Source organism: Syngnathoides biaculeatus, chromosome 4, assembly GCF_019802595.1.
Source record: "Syngnathoides biaculeatus isolate LvHL_M chromosome 4, ASM1980259v1, whole genome shotgun sequence".
Classification (NCBI taxonomy): Eukaryota; Metazoa; Chordata; class Actinopteri; order Syngnathiformes; family Syngnathidae; genus Syngnathoides; species Syngnathoides biaculeatus.
Window position 1 is genome coordinate 8,944,879 of NC_084643.1, and position 17,398 is coordinate 8,962,276.

The window sequence follows — 17,398 nt, forward strand, 5'->3', positions numbered from 1 at the left end:
TCAATCACGGTCCTGTATTTATTCCACGGGGTGCCGTCACAGCAAAGCCTCCACAGAGTTGTGCAGTTTTGTTGTATGAAGGGAACAATAAAGTGAATCGAATCACCATGGATGAGCAATTCAAACAAATGCGAGTGGGAACAATGATGGCGTTAGAGTTGGAGTGTTCATTTAGTTCTATGACGTGCCTGTTCCTTGAAATATGCAAAAATATTGATTTTTAAAGAATGTTGTATTTGTCTTTGTGTACAAATGATTTGAAAGTGCAGAATATTAAGTACATTGGTATTTTAACATTGCCCGTACCTCCATGGTATAATTCCAGGCATTCATCTGCAGAGATCAGGCGAAACTTCAGTGGCAACTATGGTTATTATCACAGAAGGACAAACTCCAATGCTTCGACCACAACGTACCTCACTGTGGTGAGTGTTCCTTCCCTTATCCAAAGGTCACATTCACACGTGACTCTTATGAATGCATATAGTTTTTAATGGAAATGGACATTGCATGACAACAAAAGAACTACAATGACCTCAAATGTCACCAAAAACGTTGAGGTCAAACGTCGTGCATAATGTCAGCAAATCTCATGCATACCAAGGGGGTGAACTCTGAATTTAGTTTGTTCTGCGTTTAACTTGAGATTTTTGTGGGTTTTGTGTGCAATGATAATAGAACTGGAAAGTAATTGAATTATAATGTGGGAGTTGCGTAGTAATGAAAGTAGTGGATGCGTCTCAATTGTGGGTGCTCAATACAGGATGGATGTAAAGCAAATAAATATAACGTATACTCCGAATCACACGCAAAGTGCCCCCACTTTTTCGGAGGTGACTTGATTTTGAGCATTTTCAGAATCGATATTGAACTGCATGAGGATCCTGCCATGACCCGACATGGGATAAGGGAAAGAAAATGGATGAATGGAGTATTGCAGTGCATTGATGAATGAGTGTTTTTACCCACCCCTGGTATAAATGGTTGTATGTCAATGTGTGTGCTACGATTTGATGGTGACCTGTTAAGGGTTAAAGTCAGCAAAGGCTTGACCATCAGATTTCTGTAAGAGGTTATCCTGAGTAATTGGCACTGGAAGTTATTTAAAAAAAAAAAAAAAAAGTTTTTATTTAAGCTCCTTATTTTGGATCTGCTCATAAAATGGTTGGGGTGACAATCAATGGAGATTAGCTGGCAACCAGTTCAGGGTGTACCCCGCCTCCTGCCCGTTGACAGATTGCACAGGCTCCAGCACTCCCCGCCACCCTGGTGAGGATAAGCGGCAAAGAAAATGGATGGATGGATAGGGAGCAAATGCTTGTGTTGGTGGTCGAAACTGTCAACAGACGATCCACAGACTCTGCAATTGTGATGTGAAATGTAACGATAGCCATTTCGTCTTCTACTGCTACTTTTTCCTTCATTGGATTTCTCGGCATTCAGGAGGTTCCGAGGCACCACGCTACCTTTCGCAGGTCAATCTCGGTACTACTACAGACTCGTGGTTTGGTGGAGTAGAGTTAACTGGCTTGTCAGTGCAGATATTGATACGTTTTGGTTGCTACATCTGTAACACATCACACACAATAAGAGCATTAAACACAATCAAGTATTGGACAATTTTTTTTTTACGTGTCGGGTCGCTCACATTTGATAAAAATCAGTCAGGATGTTAAAAATGACTACGTATGAATCCTTCTATAAAAAGCGTAGTTGTACTTTTACACGCTTGGGAGAGGCGGTTTGCCGATAAGTCGGTGACAAGCTAAGCGACTCGGGCTCTGTAGAGCTGACGGGATGATACACAGTAATCCGTTGGAGGGATTTGTTCACTTTTACTCTTGTGAGACCCTCCCATCACACTTTTATATTCTATTCCCGAACTTCCTCCTCACATTCGCCGACCTACATCTCGCTCGTGCTCGTGACTGAGTTTTACAAAGCTCCGATGCGACGCTCCTGACACTCCCTATCGCCGACTGACTGTGTGCTCCATGCCTTTGATATTCCCCTCCCCGGTGAAGCTCCTTTTACAAGTCAGCTGAGTGGCTTTAAGGAGTACGCCACACACCATTCATCTATTTCCCAGCTCGTGGTGGTGTGCAACGCGGGTAATCCCTAACCTGCTTGGGAAATGGGTCAGAAGCGAGGCTGCATGGGGGTCTGCCTACCTTGCAGCTTATATGTGCAAATCTTTAATATGGGCGGATTTGGGATGCTGCAGAGGGATTTTCAATTCCATAATCTCTGGGATGATAGTTTCACTATTTGTTTGTTTTTGAATTCCGTCCATGGCTCTTTTTTTCTCCAACTCATATGACAAACAGATCCATCCATCAATTTTCTATCCCGCTTTGCCCCTCACTAAAGTGTGATTGCGGGTGAGCCGGAGCCTATTCCAGGAGATTTGGGGTGAGTGGCCTGTAACAACATGGACTTGTTGCCAGTCATTTGTTAGGCGCAAATAGAAAAACAACCTTTCATACTCATATTTTACACCTCTTGACAATTTAGAGTCTTGAACTAATATGGAAGGAAGCCGAGCTACCCGGAGAAAACCTACGCAAACATAATGAGAACATGCAAAGCCCACATAGATAAGAGATTCGATCCCAGTTTCTCACAACTTTGCGGCACATGTGGTATCCACTAGTGTCATGTCAGGAGAAATTTGAAAGAAAAGGGGCTTATGTTTTTGCATGCATTTGAAGTTTCAGTTAACGGAAGGATGTTAGTTAACGGAGGGATGGGGTGCTCATGTCACATCCTCTTGTGGTTTGTCTGAAATCTCAAGTCTGGTGGGTTCAAGGCTCAATTTAAAATCTTTGTGCTGTGCCATGAATGCATTTTTTTTTGTTCTAATGCGGATCTCCGATCCGCTGCACTTTTCAGCTTCTAGGAATACAGTGAGAATATTTAAGAGGATCTGCATCGTGGCTTAATTTCACTGAAAAGCAGCCAGCGCCATGTAGTGTAGGTGCATACTGTCACTTTTCATATCCGGCGTGCGCCATTTTGCGAGCTTCCCCTTTTGGGTCACTTTTCATTTGTCGGCAGGGTAAGTGAACATGATTTCTCTTTTAGCATATACAAGGTTGACGGCACTGAAATTGTTTAGTAGCTACTTGAGTTGTTGAAATTATCACATTTTGTTACCTCACTAAATGTTATGTATAGTAGTCATATTTTAGAAGACTTTTCCCGAGTTTTGCTTAACCTTCTTAGCCTTTTTATGTTGCGTCAATGCATATACATCACATACTGCATGACTGTGTCGGTTCCACATAGCAACGTGCATTGATCAGAGGCATGCATATATTTGCATTCATTTGTTCCAGTTTGCCGCCACACTTGAAACAGAGGCAGCCGCCAACATGCAGAGAGTAGACGGTGTTGTCAGAAAAGTAGTTTGCGTCTCTTTTGAATGCTCTACCCCTTGCACTTTAATACTTCCCGCGTTTGTTTGAAAATTTGCTGCTGAAAAACATGCCTTTGGGTGGACTGATTTGCAGCAACATGTCTGCAGATAAATGGAATTTGCCTGGCGCTCAATTGTTGGGTTGAGCAGTGAGTCATCATGTTATGTTCCTGCAGTCTTTTCTCCCTCTTCTCAGTCTGCTATCTCAGTTGATATTTTTGCCATTCCATTAGTAATCTATTTTTATTCCTTCTAATGGTACAGCCTACATTTCCTACGTCAGCCCAACACCTACAATGATCAACGTGAATGAGGACAGCATCTTTGAGCACGATGCTTTTGTCAAGAGTCAAGAAGCTGCAATTAGATGTACAGAGAATGAGTTTGATATGACAATATATAAAGATAAAAACATTGGCAGAGAAGCAGGGTGTGCCCCACCTCTCCCCGAAGATAGCCGAGATTAGCTCCAGCATGCCCGCGACTCTAGTGAGGATAAGCGGAACCGACGATGAATGAATGAAAGATAACATTCCTATTGTTGCGCGGATGACTGACCGCAAGAACAATTTTCAGATGGGTGGATGTGTGACCATTTGGGGGAAAAAAAAAAATTAAAATCTGATTAGTAGACTCACTGGGCGTTGGTGCAATAATAAATGTGATTTGGTCTGGGGTCAAATTGAGGCCATCATAAACCATTCATTTTTGATGCGTGCAGTGTTTTAAATCACAAATTAGCCGGTGGAAAAATATGATACGCGCTGTTAATATTGAAAGAATGTCATGCGATCGACTTTATGAAATCTAAAATGCAGCTTTGCTGGACCTTGCATGAAATTATTTTTGCAATGTTTATTTCATTTTTGGTTATGCACATCTTCACATGTCATTTGAATATTTTCTTGTCTGGTCCATCATAAGAAAGTATGAGTTGGAAAGAAACTTAGTCTTCTACTATATCTGTTGGGGTGTACTCCTTTATTATGAGAGCTCTATAAACCGGCCACATTTCAATTAACTCAAATACTATTTTTGGAAGCACAGGGTAATTCTTAAGATTGGATCGAGCTTCTGTTTGTTCAGTTTTAAAAACAATTTGTGTCATTGAGGAAATTAATGTGATTAATGTAAATGCAGATAATATGTTCCATGGTAACAAACTGTCCCGTATATCCTGCAAAAAGCACGCGAGGTTGAATGAAGACTCCAAATTACCCATAGGTGTGAATGTGAGTGCCATTGTTTTGTCTGTACCGTATGTGCCATGTAATTGATTAATTAGCGTGCTATCCACTGGTGCACCGTGCTACCTGAAAGCATTCATTTGTGCAAAATGAGTTGAATGAAGAACATAAGTATATTTAGTTCTGTCGTCCTAAATATTTCAATTCGGTTCCTCAGCCGCAGTCCTATGACGCAGTGGATCCTTTGGACCTGGAGGAATTCCTGATGTCGCAACTGCGAAGCGGGGACTCCTCCCTGATGCAGGAGCTCGGCGACTTTCCTGACGACGACCTGAAGGTGGACCTGGTGGAGAAGGAGTGTCGCACTGTCCGGCACCCTGTCCCTCACGATGGGTGGGTTGCTGCCTCACATACCCGAGACAGTAGTGGAATTATGGATAGATAGACGAACAGACAGACAGACAGGAAACATCATCCAAGCAGGTGCATATTGGGTCAGCACGGCTCAGATACAAGACTTTTCGTCTCTCAACTGACAGGTTGTGGGTTCAATGCACATTTTGAACCTTATCTAAGTCATTAAGTAAGATCTGTGGCTTCCCTTTCGCTCCCGAGCCAGCGTCTTTTCGCAAGTGGATCTTCCACACAGAGGCAACCAATTAGAAGACGGAGGGTGGTCTTAGCCAAATATGGACAAAGCGAATACAAAAATTGCATCAAACACAAGTAGCTGCCAGAGAGTCCACGGCAATCACCAAGGTGTTTGTTTTAGTTGGAATTGACACTTTTATTCTCCGTCAATGTTAGGGAGTCACTCTATTGAGGTTTAGGGATCCAAAATACGGGACTTTTAAACCAATTTGAATACCAGTACCTTAGGTCAGGGGTCGGGAACCTTTTTGGCTGAGAGAGCCATAAATGTAAAATATTTTCAAATGTAATTTCTAAAGTGCCGTACTATACTTTCCAAAAATAAATAGAGGTGTATTTGCACATTTAACTATGCCGTTGCTAACCAATGATGACCAAGGATTTGAACCCCGGTCCTCAGAACTGTGAGGCCAACACTCTACAGTTATGCTACTGTGCCACCTGCTTGATTCATTGAAGACTAAATTGTCCATAGATGTGAGTCTGAATGGTTGTTTGTGCATATGTGCCCTACTATTGGCTGGCGACCATTTCAGGGTGTACGCCCAAAGCCAACTGGCTCCAGCACACTTGCAACCTTTGTGAGACTAAAACGTACGGAACACGGATTTATACAGATTATAGGTCACACTAATGGTGGATTTTTTTTTTTTTCTCAACAATTTCAGCTTCAGAACTTGCACAGCATTTTATCAGGGTGTGTCAACTTTTTATATTCAGTGTCACGTTACTTTCCACCTTAATTAAGTGAATGAGATTTTCTTCATGCTAGTGTGTGTGTTATCTTTTCATCTTGTTTCTATTTTGCAGAGTGGAGTTGGATCCCCACGTGAGAGATTGCGTCAAGAGTTACACCCAGCCGTGGCTTGTAGTGTCTAGAAGGTCAGGCCTTTCAAATAGTCCCATTTCCTTTCTTTTCACCGATACCTTGGTTTTAAAATGATGAAACTGGGTGGAGTGTTGAATTGGGGCAAAAAAAAACAAAAAACATTTGAAGTTTAAGTATGCAGGCTTAAGTACGGTATCCTCACCCAGGCTCAAAACAAGAGAAAATGATAACTGCAGACACTTTTGTTACTTGAGAGGTGCACGTATTTGAGATTTGGAAACGGAACACCTCAAAGAGTCTGATAAATACTACACACCTATAATCTGCTGCATTAACACGGCTGCCGTCTTAGTGCGTAAGACTTTGATATGTGGTTATCTACGCTGATTATAAATGCAGAGGTGTATCAGAAGTAACCATGTGTGTTGTTTCTAGTGCGTGCATCAGTCACTAAATTTATGCTTGTGTCCTCAAAGATGCCAAGGGGATGGCTGGAGTGCATATTCAGAGCGAGCTGGCCTGCACAAGCTCCTTCAGAGACAGACGTTTGAGTCTGACGTCCAGTCCCTCAAAGACGACACACCAGTAAGATGCAATACTTACTAACATCGTATTGCGGGGGGTGGGCCAAGTTTTTTGCTGAAGGGGCCACATTTGGTTTGGACACATCACCAGACCCAAATACTCCTTCAGCTTCACCAAGCGATCATGCATGTGCCACTATCAGAAGTTAAATGACTCGCACTAATCTGTGCAAAACAATAAGAAAAAAAATAAAAAATAGCAGATCTGCTTCCCTTTTGTCTTTGATACGATACCAGGGATGTAATATCTGCTTGTGTTCTTGCGGGATGGTGCCTCTGAATGATAGTGTTTCTGCAGTCTAGTCATTTGAAAGCAGATCTGGATCTTCAACCGGCCAATTGTGATCACGTTATGGGTGAAGAATCCATTCTTGGGGGAGTTTATAGAAGCAAGCTCTATTTTTTTATGCAAGAGTAGGGGCAAAAGTACAGAACAGTTGGCACGGACACATTTTCAGAAATAGGCAAGGAGCTAAATATTTACTTTTATTTTTTTACTGTTTAACTTGACACATGATGGGTAGGACGGCATTCCAGACAACCAACTATTTGTGTACATGTCAATGAAACTGTTAAAAAGTAAATGTTTCATATTATGTCCCAACAAACTTAGCTGAAGAAATAATAAGACTTGGGGGGAATTTCATTTTAAGATAATAAGCTGTCCTGCAGGCAAGAGGTTTCAGCCTTGACTCATTCATTTCCTTCTTCTGTCATTGTGAAATCTTCTGACTTGCCTCTCAGCTGTTGTGTTGCACGAATAATATTGTGTTAGTCACTTCAAATTCTCCAGGCGTCCGCTGGACTTAACTGAGAAGGAAAAGTCTAGGTTAGCATCTGGTTCAGCATCCCAAGGTCAATCCCTGATCTTGCTCGTTTCCACCATGTGGTTTGTAGGTGGCATAATGTTAATGCGAGTTATGTTAAATAGCATGACATTATGAAAATAATGTCAATTTCAAAATGAAATACATTTTCCTGATGATGGCTGGCACTCGGAAGCGCTTCATTGTTTATAAACTTAGATTGATGTCCTACTCCTCGTCTTCATACAGCTTTATGTTAAAGCTTGTAGTACTTAACTGTTGCAATTATTACTTTGAATTTTATGGCAGAATTCTCATAAAAGTACAACATTTTGTCACTTAATATTCTAATTTGCAACTCCCTTGTTTACTGCCTAATTCTGCTGCGGTTATACATGAATTCTATGTCTCCTAAAGTTAAAAGCTGTATTTTTAATTCCACTTTAACCCTAATACTCGTTCACAGCCAATGAACTCCAACATGCGGCCTTTGATTCAAGTTTGTTTGGTGGGAAGCAGGCCTGAAGTTGTTTAGAGCAGCGTGGCAGTCCATACTGATCGAGACTTGAGAAGGAGACAATAAAACGGAGAGGTGGGGGTTGGGTTTGAAAGTGGACAACACAACATTGTCTATCTGCTGGAGCAGAAGGGGTAAGCGATATGGCCTGACAAAAGAGTCATAATTTTTTTCCCAAAAAAATCTGATTTACAATTTCAATCGATTTTTCACCTTAGCTTTTAGAAATAAATAACAATATTATTCAAAACAAGTTTAGCTTTTTTTTTTTTTAAATTTCCCCCCTTTTGGCATTTGCTCTATTTCTCCTGAAATAAAAGAAGCTGTGAAACTTCTCCAAAATGTATTTAAATCAGAGAAACAAAGAAAAAATACTCATGGTTTGGCATCTATGGATTCACCTATTTGTGGATTTTATTTCAAATTTTCTTTCAGTTTTTTTCCCATTTTTTTTTTTTTTATTGGTGGCTATCCCTCCTTATTCAAGAGTTATAGCTAAAAAAAGTGTTATATTCAATTAAACTGGGCATCATTTATCAGCAGATTTTCAATATTCGTGATCGAGCTGTAATTCAGACTAAGCAGGGAGGAGTTTAAAAGCCTTATGTAGCGATGTCTCTGGAATTTTTCTGTTGTCCCAAAGGTCGGGATAATTTGACATCACATTTATTATGACTTTGTCCAGTTTTGCCTTGCTATTTAGAATCAGAATGAGCTTTATTGGCCAAGACACTTTCTGACATCACCCCGACGCCGCTCCAGATTTTTTTTTTCGAGTGTCACATCAGTTGCCCTTTGCACTTGCTGCAGCGTGCCACGACACGACATTCCATGGTCCTGCTCCCTCAGTACACAAAGAGTGCATAAACAATGAATGGGAAAGTGCTTTGCGAAAATACCTTAATGCTGCACTTCTGGCTCTTGCATTGTCTTTTCTCATCTAGAGCAGTTATCCCATTGTCTTTTGACACTGACACTTTATTTGTTCTAAGGCATTTCGTCAGTGTAAGCAGTGCATATGTATGTGAGGATGGACTCTTTAGCCAAGCCCCCCCCAAAAAATAAAATCTTCCTGACAAATAAATTTAATTAACTGAGAAAATCAATTCATCATCTAGCCCTGTTGAGCAGTGCTACTTTTTAAATTTAAAGGTACAGTGCCTGTGTTTGCAATGAACAACAATGCATTTGTATTCACCTGCTACGTCTGCCATAGTCTTTACAACACTTCTGACTTGAAGTTACCACTAAACATTTGTGTTTTTAGTAAATGATTTCCCTTAATTACTTCCGAGTTCCCTTCCTTGGCTTGCAACTGGCATTTGGTGCCAAGTTCCCATCCTCTTTTGTCTCAAGTTGACCAGCACTCAGCCTCTAGGCCGGAGGCAGTGCCAGCCAATCTGAGTCCTTGCCCATCCTTGGCAATCTCCTCCCCCACTATCTCACTCCTATGCCAGTGCCGCTTAATCACCCAAACCCAAAAGGCCTTTATTGGAGCGGCCAACTTCCCATGATCTGCATGCCAGATAGAGTGTGACAGTGATGGGAAGAACGGCGCTATTGTCCTTCTGCACATCACAGTTCGTTTTGCCGTCGCAACCTCGAGATCGTGGTGCGATGCTCGGACAGTCCTTTACGGTGGGAATGTGCAATTGATGTCTGATTTGAGTGAAAGAGACGAGGAAACCTGAGGGGTTAGCATGGCTAGCGGTTCAACAAGAAGTGCAGCGAGGTTCTGCCTGTAACCCAGAGTTCTGGGTGTAAATCTAGTGACCTGCAGTCTTTTGTAGAGTTTTTATATTCTCCCTGTGCTGACGTGTGTTCTCTCCAGGAGACTCCGGGTTCCACCCACATTCCGAAGACATGCATGTTAGGTTAATACAGTTTTTTTTTTTTTGGTGCACCCGCCTTTGAAAATTGTAAATGTGGTGGAGGACGTCTTTTAACTACATGGGGTCCTGACAGATTATTTTTCAAGGCTACGAAAAGCGCAGCGACCTAGTTTTCTCTAAAGCATGAGAATACGTCGTCACGCGGCCCTATAAGGAACAACGCGAGTGGCAGCCATCTTTGTGGGGGAAAAAAAAAAAAAAAAAAACATGAAATGAGCACTTCACAGTTCACACACACTTAAATCCTCCATAAAAAATCAATCCGCATAGAACATTACCTAGTCTGCTGCCCGCGCTTCTCTGCCCGCCAATGTTCCTTTCCTGCTATTAAAGATCAGTTTTTAAGACAATTGACACTGTTCGTAATGTCACGATCACTTTTGGCCATCAATGTCTTGGAATTTCAGCCCTTACGAGTGACTAGTGGATGTTTTTAACTGCAACTTATTTGTCAGGCAATTGAAGAAGGGGTTCCCTGAGTAGCAGATGAAATGTGATGGTGAGGGTGATATCCTGAGACAAAATCAAGAGTAACTTTTTTTATTCAATTTGAATGGGTCTTTTGACCAGATTTTCAATTGGCAATATCACCTAAAAAACATTAGTTACAGTCCATTGCTATCCAAATAATCATTAATTAATTATAGATACACATCATTACTTTTGCACAAGTGCAATTTATGATGATACAGCACTTCTGATGTGTTGACTAACAGATATGAGGCACAGTTGGGTCAAACACAGAGCAGGCAAGAAACTTGGTTTGGGTTTATTCAACGTCCTTGCATCTGTGTAACATGAATATTACAAAGCCGCTATTATATCTTACGTTACAATCCATATGTCTGATGTGATGTGTTTTATTTCAAAGCTCCAGCCGCAGCTGCAGAATCCATCGATATTATTGACAAGCAGCTTCAATTTTACTGTACTACAAAGCATCAGATTGTGGCTTTATTTCTGTCACTCCAATGAGTAAATTACACTTTACAAGCCACAACATTAGGCAATCATGTAAAGAAAGCTTCATAGAATGCAATACAAGTTGCATTTCAAGGCAAGAGCTCTCAGCTATCTTATACAGAGCGAACGACGTTGAGGTATTGTCTGTGGGCCAAACACTTGTCAAGACTGTCAGGGCTTCTTGTTGTGTCCTTGACAACATAATAACAAGAGACTTCTTTTTGAATCTCGAGAATGATTTTACACATGACAAAATATAGCACAGACATGTATTTATAATTTTATTTTTCTTTAAATACAGACCATGTTTGCTGGACAACGACCCTGGAAAACATGAAGACCTATAAAAAGGAGAGGAAAAATCTTTTTAGGATAAAACTGTTGCTTCTGCCAAGAATTAAATCACTAATACTGGTGGTATTGTTTGAACCTGGATGTGGCTCGGTAGGGTTTGTGTGTACACTTTACCGATTTTTACCATTTTCACCGATTTTTAAAATGCAAGATGATGAGGAATAAGTCACCATATAGTATGCGTGTTTGCTGCTCGTCTACTGAATTGTACTCCAGATGAACACCACAGCACACCACACATATAACTATGTCCCCATCAACAATTACGAGCTGCAATCCGCCATATAAACTGATGTGATAATACTATCAAAACTGACCTGCAAGAGACAGCATTGTGCTACACATCAGAAGTACAGTAATGGTAGCAGAAGAAGCTAGGCTAACTTGCCACTAGGTGTGATTCTGAGTGCGACTGTTTGTCTCTAAATGCCCTGCGATTGGCTGGCAACCAGTTTAGGGTGTACCCCGCCTCCAGCCCGTTGACGGCTGGGATAGGCTCTAGCACTCCCCGCGACCCTCGTGAGGATAAGCGACAAAGAAAATGGATGGATGGACAATAATTTGCAAATCAAGGATCAACCTATATTTAATTGAATACGCAACAAAGACAAGATTTTTAGTAAATAATCATGAGCTTAGAATTTTATGGCTGCAATAGGATTCCAAAAAAGACTGAGAAAGTTGAGGAATGTTCGTCAAACACCTGTTTGGAACATCCCACAGGTGAATATTCTTCCTTGACACCAATTATTATTTCCCTTTCAGACAGCTTGAGAGCCAGTGAGTGGCAGAACAGAATGAGAATAACAAAACGTGTTTTTCAGTGAATAGCGGCGGATCGTGTCCTCAGGTGGAAAAAATATATAAACAGGTCAATTAATGAATTTGGTGGACCTTACAACCCGCAGCGGATGATTGTAATGCTGTGTTGTATTATGCAGTCATAGCAAACACAAAAGTGTTGAACGTTCACTGTTAACACTCGTGCCATTGGCCTTTGTGTTTATTTGAAGACCTCAATATTTCCACACTAGCAGGTGGCTGTGCTACTCTGAGTACCTTTTTAGTTGCCAGTGGAGCCACTGAGTACATATGCCGTCACCTCTTCATTTTACTCCTGCTTTGCTTTGGATTCTTCTCTCCATTCTCACATCCATCCCTTCCACCCTCCTCCTGACTCTCAACTTCTAAACCCCCCATCCTGTCTTTTTACCATCTGCCCAGGTCAAGTCTCCGACTCTGGCGGGCCTGAATGATGACAGTGGCCGCACTCTGACCTCCTCCGACTTTGACCTGCGCTGTTTGACTCCAGACCAGAGGGTGGGGGGGCTGCTGGCCTTCAGCAGTCCCGAGGAACTGGACCGCTTTAACCAGGAGAGCCGCCAAGGAAACAGACACCCCGAAGTTTTTGCGCTGTATCCACCCGCTGATGAGGTGAATCCTCATCCATTACTTCACTGTAAAGTAAATGAAGTGTAAAGTATTAAATATTACATTTAAAGTGGATAAAATAAGGGAAAGGGGCCACTTTCACAGGCAATGCAAATTTGCAAGACAGACTTTGCAAGAATGACTCCTTTCACGTTATTGCTGTTTATACAGAAAATTGGCACAGATAGAATTGTCGCTTTTACAGAGTGCAAAGGGGATACTAACCCTGAAGGTGGAAAATTGCACAGTTGATTTTGTCCCACCCATTCTATCAGTGTCATTTATGTAGAACATTGACACGGAAAATTGGCTTTTACGGTAAGTGTGTGCGAGACTTGGGATATACCTCTGGAGATCATCACTAGAGAGAGAGAGAGAGAGAGAGAGAGAGAGAGAGAGAGTTGATCCTGTTATGCAACGTCAAATGAATAAGGACCCCAATAGCAGACACATAGTTGGGGTGCGTATGCTCGTTTTAATAACAAAATTAGAACAACATACAAGGACAGTACAAATCATAGGAAACGCAGGGAAAAAGGTCAGCGTGTAACAAGAACCAAATGTTCTAGATCAAAATACGTGGATGGATGGATGGATGGATGGATGGTGGATAGAAGGATGATATCAAGAAACAAATAAAAACAAAAGGGATTCTAACTCCCAACAAGTTAGGAGTGACTCAAGTCTTGGGTCAGACACGAAACGTACTACAACAGATACTACAGTACTCAAGCCAGTGATGAAATACACTCGAGATTGGAACAACAAGGAAAAACGGAAGAGAGCAATGCAATACAATCATCCAGTGCCCTCCTTCTGTTTCTTAAATGACCTCCTGATTATCACGCCCATCGGATGTGCAAAAAAAAAAAAAAAATAGCAGAGCACCCCTGAAGGTAGAAAATTAAGGGTTGACTTTGTCCTCCCATATAGTGTATGTGCTGTTCATGTCGAAGAGTAACACAGTGAAAAGAAAAAAAAAAAACATTCAAGCCATTTTAAAAAGGGTTTGTGGTTACTGTCCCACTCCTTTCCTGTAGGTGGTGGTCATGGGCATAACAGACTATGCCAAATTAATGAGCTCTTGTTGCTAAATAAAGTAGTATTTTGCTTATCTAAAAACTTAAATCTAGCGACTGATTCTTTTCTCCTTTTTCTTGCATAGTTTCCAAATGTAATACTTCTCTTGTATTCCAGGAAGACGCAGTGGAGATCCGACCCATCCCCGACTGCCCGAAAGAACACATTGGAGACCGCATTCTGATCCGATGCCAGGCCATCAAGTATGTCGTACATCCTCGATGACTTCAGCAGCAGATGGTTGTATTAAAATCAACAAAGGCCCTTTTTAACCCGCACATTGAGCATTTTTGTGTGTCATATCCAATTGTGGCTTCAGGGAACATATGTAATGGTTGTTGCCCCCCCCCCCCCCATTTATTTGCAGAACCCCCCCAATCTTTTAAACCATTCACAAGCACAGAGACATGTCCTTATAACCTACTAAAGTGACAGATGTTTGAACTGCATGTACAGTATTTCCTGGCTTCATTCAGTCATCGCACATCTCAAAGTGGTTCCAGATACAACAAATATTCACAGCAGTCACACAGAACAGGAACTAGTAGAATAGGAATATGATATGAGAATAGCACCGCGACGAAACCTCAATTACATGTCAGCACGTTTCAGGGCTTGAGTCATTTCTGAATAATTCTTTTCTCCTTAGGTTTGAAATTGACATCGAGCCCATATTTGCCACCATGGCCTTGTATGACCTGAAAGAGAAGAAAAAGGTAAGGAAAGTTAGAAACAGGCAGACACTCACTACTGGCCAAGTGTGTGTGTGTGTGTGTTATACAACTTGTGGCTGAACCTGATGCTCAAAAATTTCTTGTAAATTTTGACAGACCCTAGAGAGAGCCTGCCAAATTTGAGAAATCTCCATGTATACAAAAATAAAGCTCTGAAAAGTAATTGTGACCCTCGAACTACAAGACTGATGTTTTGGACAACCCCATCGCAGTTGAGCAAGCTCCTTAACTTGCTAGCGAGCGAACAAGTAAATAGCTAACCTTCCCTGAAGTGTCCCTGTTGTGTGGATCTCTGTTTGGGAAATGGAGCAAGGCCGTGGTGTTTTTGGAACACTGCCGGTCTGCTTCCAGTCCATGAAATCCATCCATCCATCCATCCATCCAATTTCTTAGCCGCTTATCCTCGCAAGCGTCGCGGGAGTGCTGGAGCCTATCTCAGCTGTCTTCAGGCAGAAGGCATGGTACACCCCGAAGTGGTTGCCAGCCAATAGCAGGGCAAAATGGAAACAGACAACACACCGAGGGGCAATTTAGAGGGTCCAATTAATGTTGCATGTTTTTGGGATGTGGGTGGAAAGCCGAGTGCCCCGAGAAAACCGCTGCTAATTTGTACTAGCTTAGGCTTTAGGACGCCACCTTCCAGTGCAGCTGTCCAACTCGCCGCCGTTTTGGTGTGAGAGTCTCACCACAGCAGAGACACTACCTAAATATCACAAAACACTTTTTTGAAAATGCATTTTTGGAGCTTGATGGCTGACTGCGCAATGTCTCTGCAGTGGAAATAAACCAAGCTTTTACAAGACTTATTAAAGCAAACATTTTTTTTTTGTATCATATATGTTTTTGAACATCCCAAAAATTGCAAACAAACATTGTATAGACTACAGTGCACAAGTTGTACTCTCTTTGTTAACTATATGCCTTTAGGAGGTGGGTCCTTGGTGTGCGTGACTTCAGGGAGCTGATTGGAGGACTTGGTACGTGGATGAGTCTCTATGTGAGTCTCAGGGCAAGAGCTGTGGGCAACAGCAAATCCTCCTCCTAAGTGGTCGTTGTGATTTTTGCTCTTCCTGAAACACCTTAAGATGGCATTCACTTTTTTTTTTGTATTAGTAGGGGATTACTGTGATGCATTTCAGTAGTGACATCACAACACACAAAAAATGGCACCGTAAAAGTAAACACATCTTCGGAGTTAATCCTTTAGATACATTCTGAGTAGATGTTTGGTTGATCTTGTGTGACATCGCTCTTGGTATGCTTGAGCCATAATTTGCATTAGTCATATCACTTAAGTGTGGCCATTATTAGTACTGTCCCATATTACAGTTGCCTAGAGTAAGCTCATACTCTTAAATATTTAATAATGAGTAAATTCGTTAGTTGTTGTTTTCCCCCCACCCTGACTTAATTATTGCATGCCATGCGTGCCATCTACTGTGTGTTTCTTTAGGCACTCAAGTCAGTGAGGGATGGATCAGTGTAATCTACAACATGTTTTGTCTCTATCGCTACTAATACTGAGCAGTTTTTTTTTCTAGCCAGCTACTTTAAGCCGTGGCCGTTTGCATGTTTTTTGGAGGATTGCTTTAGCTGGGGGGGTTTATTGCTGAAGACGCTGGAAGGATTTAGCTTGTGCTTAAGAGCTGGCGGAGTTAGTGAAATGGGGTTTTATGCCAGTGGCCTTGCCCTCGTCTCGGTGCCTTATCAAGTGGAAACGATTATGTTGACTGATTTTTGCTGATGGATAAAAGACAGAAGCGGTGATATGTACTAATTGGACCTAAAACTACAACTTGGATGCTACACTTGCATGGGATGAGATTAACATCAACAGTCTTAGTGGCAACCTGAAATTTCTGTTCCTGAAACAAACAGGACAATCTTTCATGTTGTGTTAGCATTAGCATCGATGCATATGTTCAGAGTTGCTGTTATGGCTGCATGGTAGTGTTTTATTGTCAGCCCTTGTGCCGTTTAAAAAAATAATGCAGTTGTAAAAACTTTGTTGCACAGCTGTGTTCAATAATTTTGATGGACCAGCCACAACACTTGTCATTGGGTTTGCATCAGCGTTATTGTTCCAAGTTGCAGGCACAACTGTCACACATTAAGTATAATATTGAGTTTGTATTAGAATTTATAGAATTTTGGCGGACCAGCCAGGACATCTCATGTTAGTACTAGCACAGATGCTAATGTTACTGTTCAGAGTTGTGTGCACCACTCGTACAAATGGTAGAGTAAATTGTAGTGCTCTACTGTATACTATTGGTTGATCAGCCAGGACATCTGATGTTGTGTCACCATTGATGCTATTATTACCATTTAGAATTGTGTGCAACACTTGCAAGAGCTTTTACATGCTGAAATTTTGTGGTCTATAAGGTTGGTGGACTAGCTAGGAAACCTCTCATGTTAGTGTTACTGTACAGTTGTGTGCAGGACCTTTGCAATATTTCCACCTCTCGTGTTGCATTTGATACTTAAGTAGGCCACTTGGGTCAATCGCTGTGTGTGCACTCAGCCCGAACAGACCAGAGACACATGATTAATAAGCAGAGAATTATGGGGAATTATGTGAACATCTGTTGCAGTTTGCACAGATGCCAAGTAACAACAAAACCTCTGTGAGGAGGAAAAACACAAGTCCAAGAATCCCTCTGAGGCAAACAAGAGAGGAGATAAAGATGCACAGAAATGACAGACAGCACAAAAGCAGTAGAAAGTTTAATGTAGAGTAGAGGATATACTAGTATTCTGGAGGAGAGAAATGAGTAGTGGGTGCAATGGGAAAGGGGGATGGGTCAGGAGAAAATCTTTCACAAAACTAAGCGTGACCGTTTCTCCTCTGTAGAAGTAAAAACAATCCTTAATCGTCACCATAACATTGTATTGAGCTCCACCTTGCACAGGTCATTGATGACCAGCTGAAAGAGGAGTAACCTTGCG

The 17,398-nt window shown here is 41.6% G+C and overlaps 1 protein-coding gene across 1 annotated transcript in view; it reads left to right on the plus strand.

Moving 5' to 3' along the window:
• dock8 (dedicator of cytokinesis 8) overlaps positions 1-17,398 on the plus strand; it is a 72,695-nt gene that overhangs the window by 13,161 nt on the left and 42,136 nt on the right. The window contains exons 2-8 of the mRNA XM_061818229.1: positions 326-425; positions 4,823-4,998; positions 6,067-6,138; positions 6,562-6,670; positions 12,426-12,635; positions 13,830-13,915; positions 14,362-14,428. Coding sequence (XP_061674213.1) covers positions 326-425; positions 4,823-4,998; positions 6,067-6,138; positions 6,562-6,670; positions 12,426-12,635; positions 13,830-13,915; positions 14,362-14,428 — 820 coding nt within the window. The remainder of the gene's footprint in view (positions 1-325; positions 426-4,822; positions 4,999-6,066; positions 6,139-6,561; positions 6,671-12,425; positions 12,636-13,829; positions 13,916-14,361; positions 14,429-17,398) is intronic.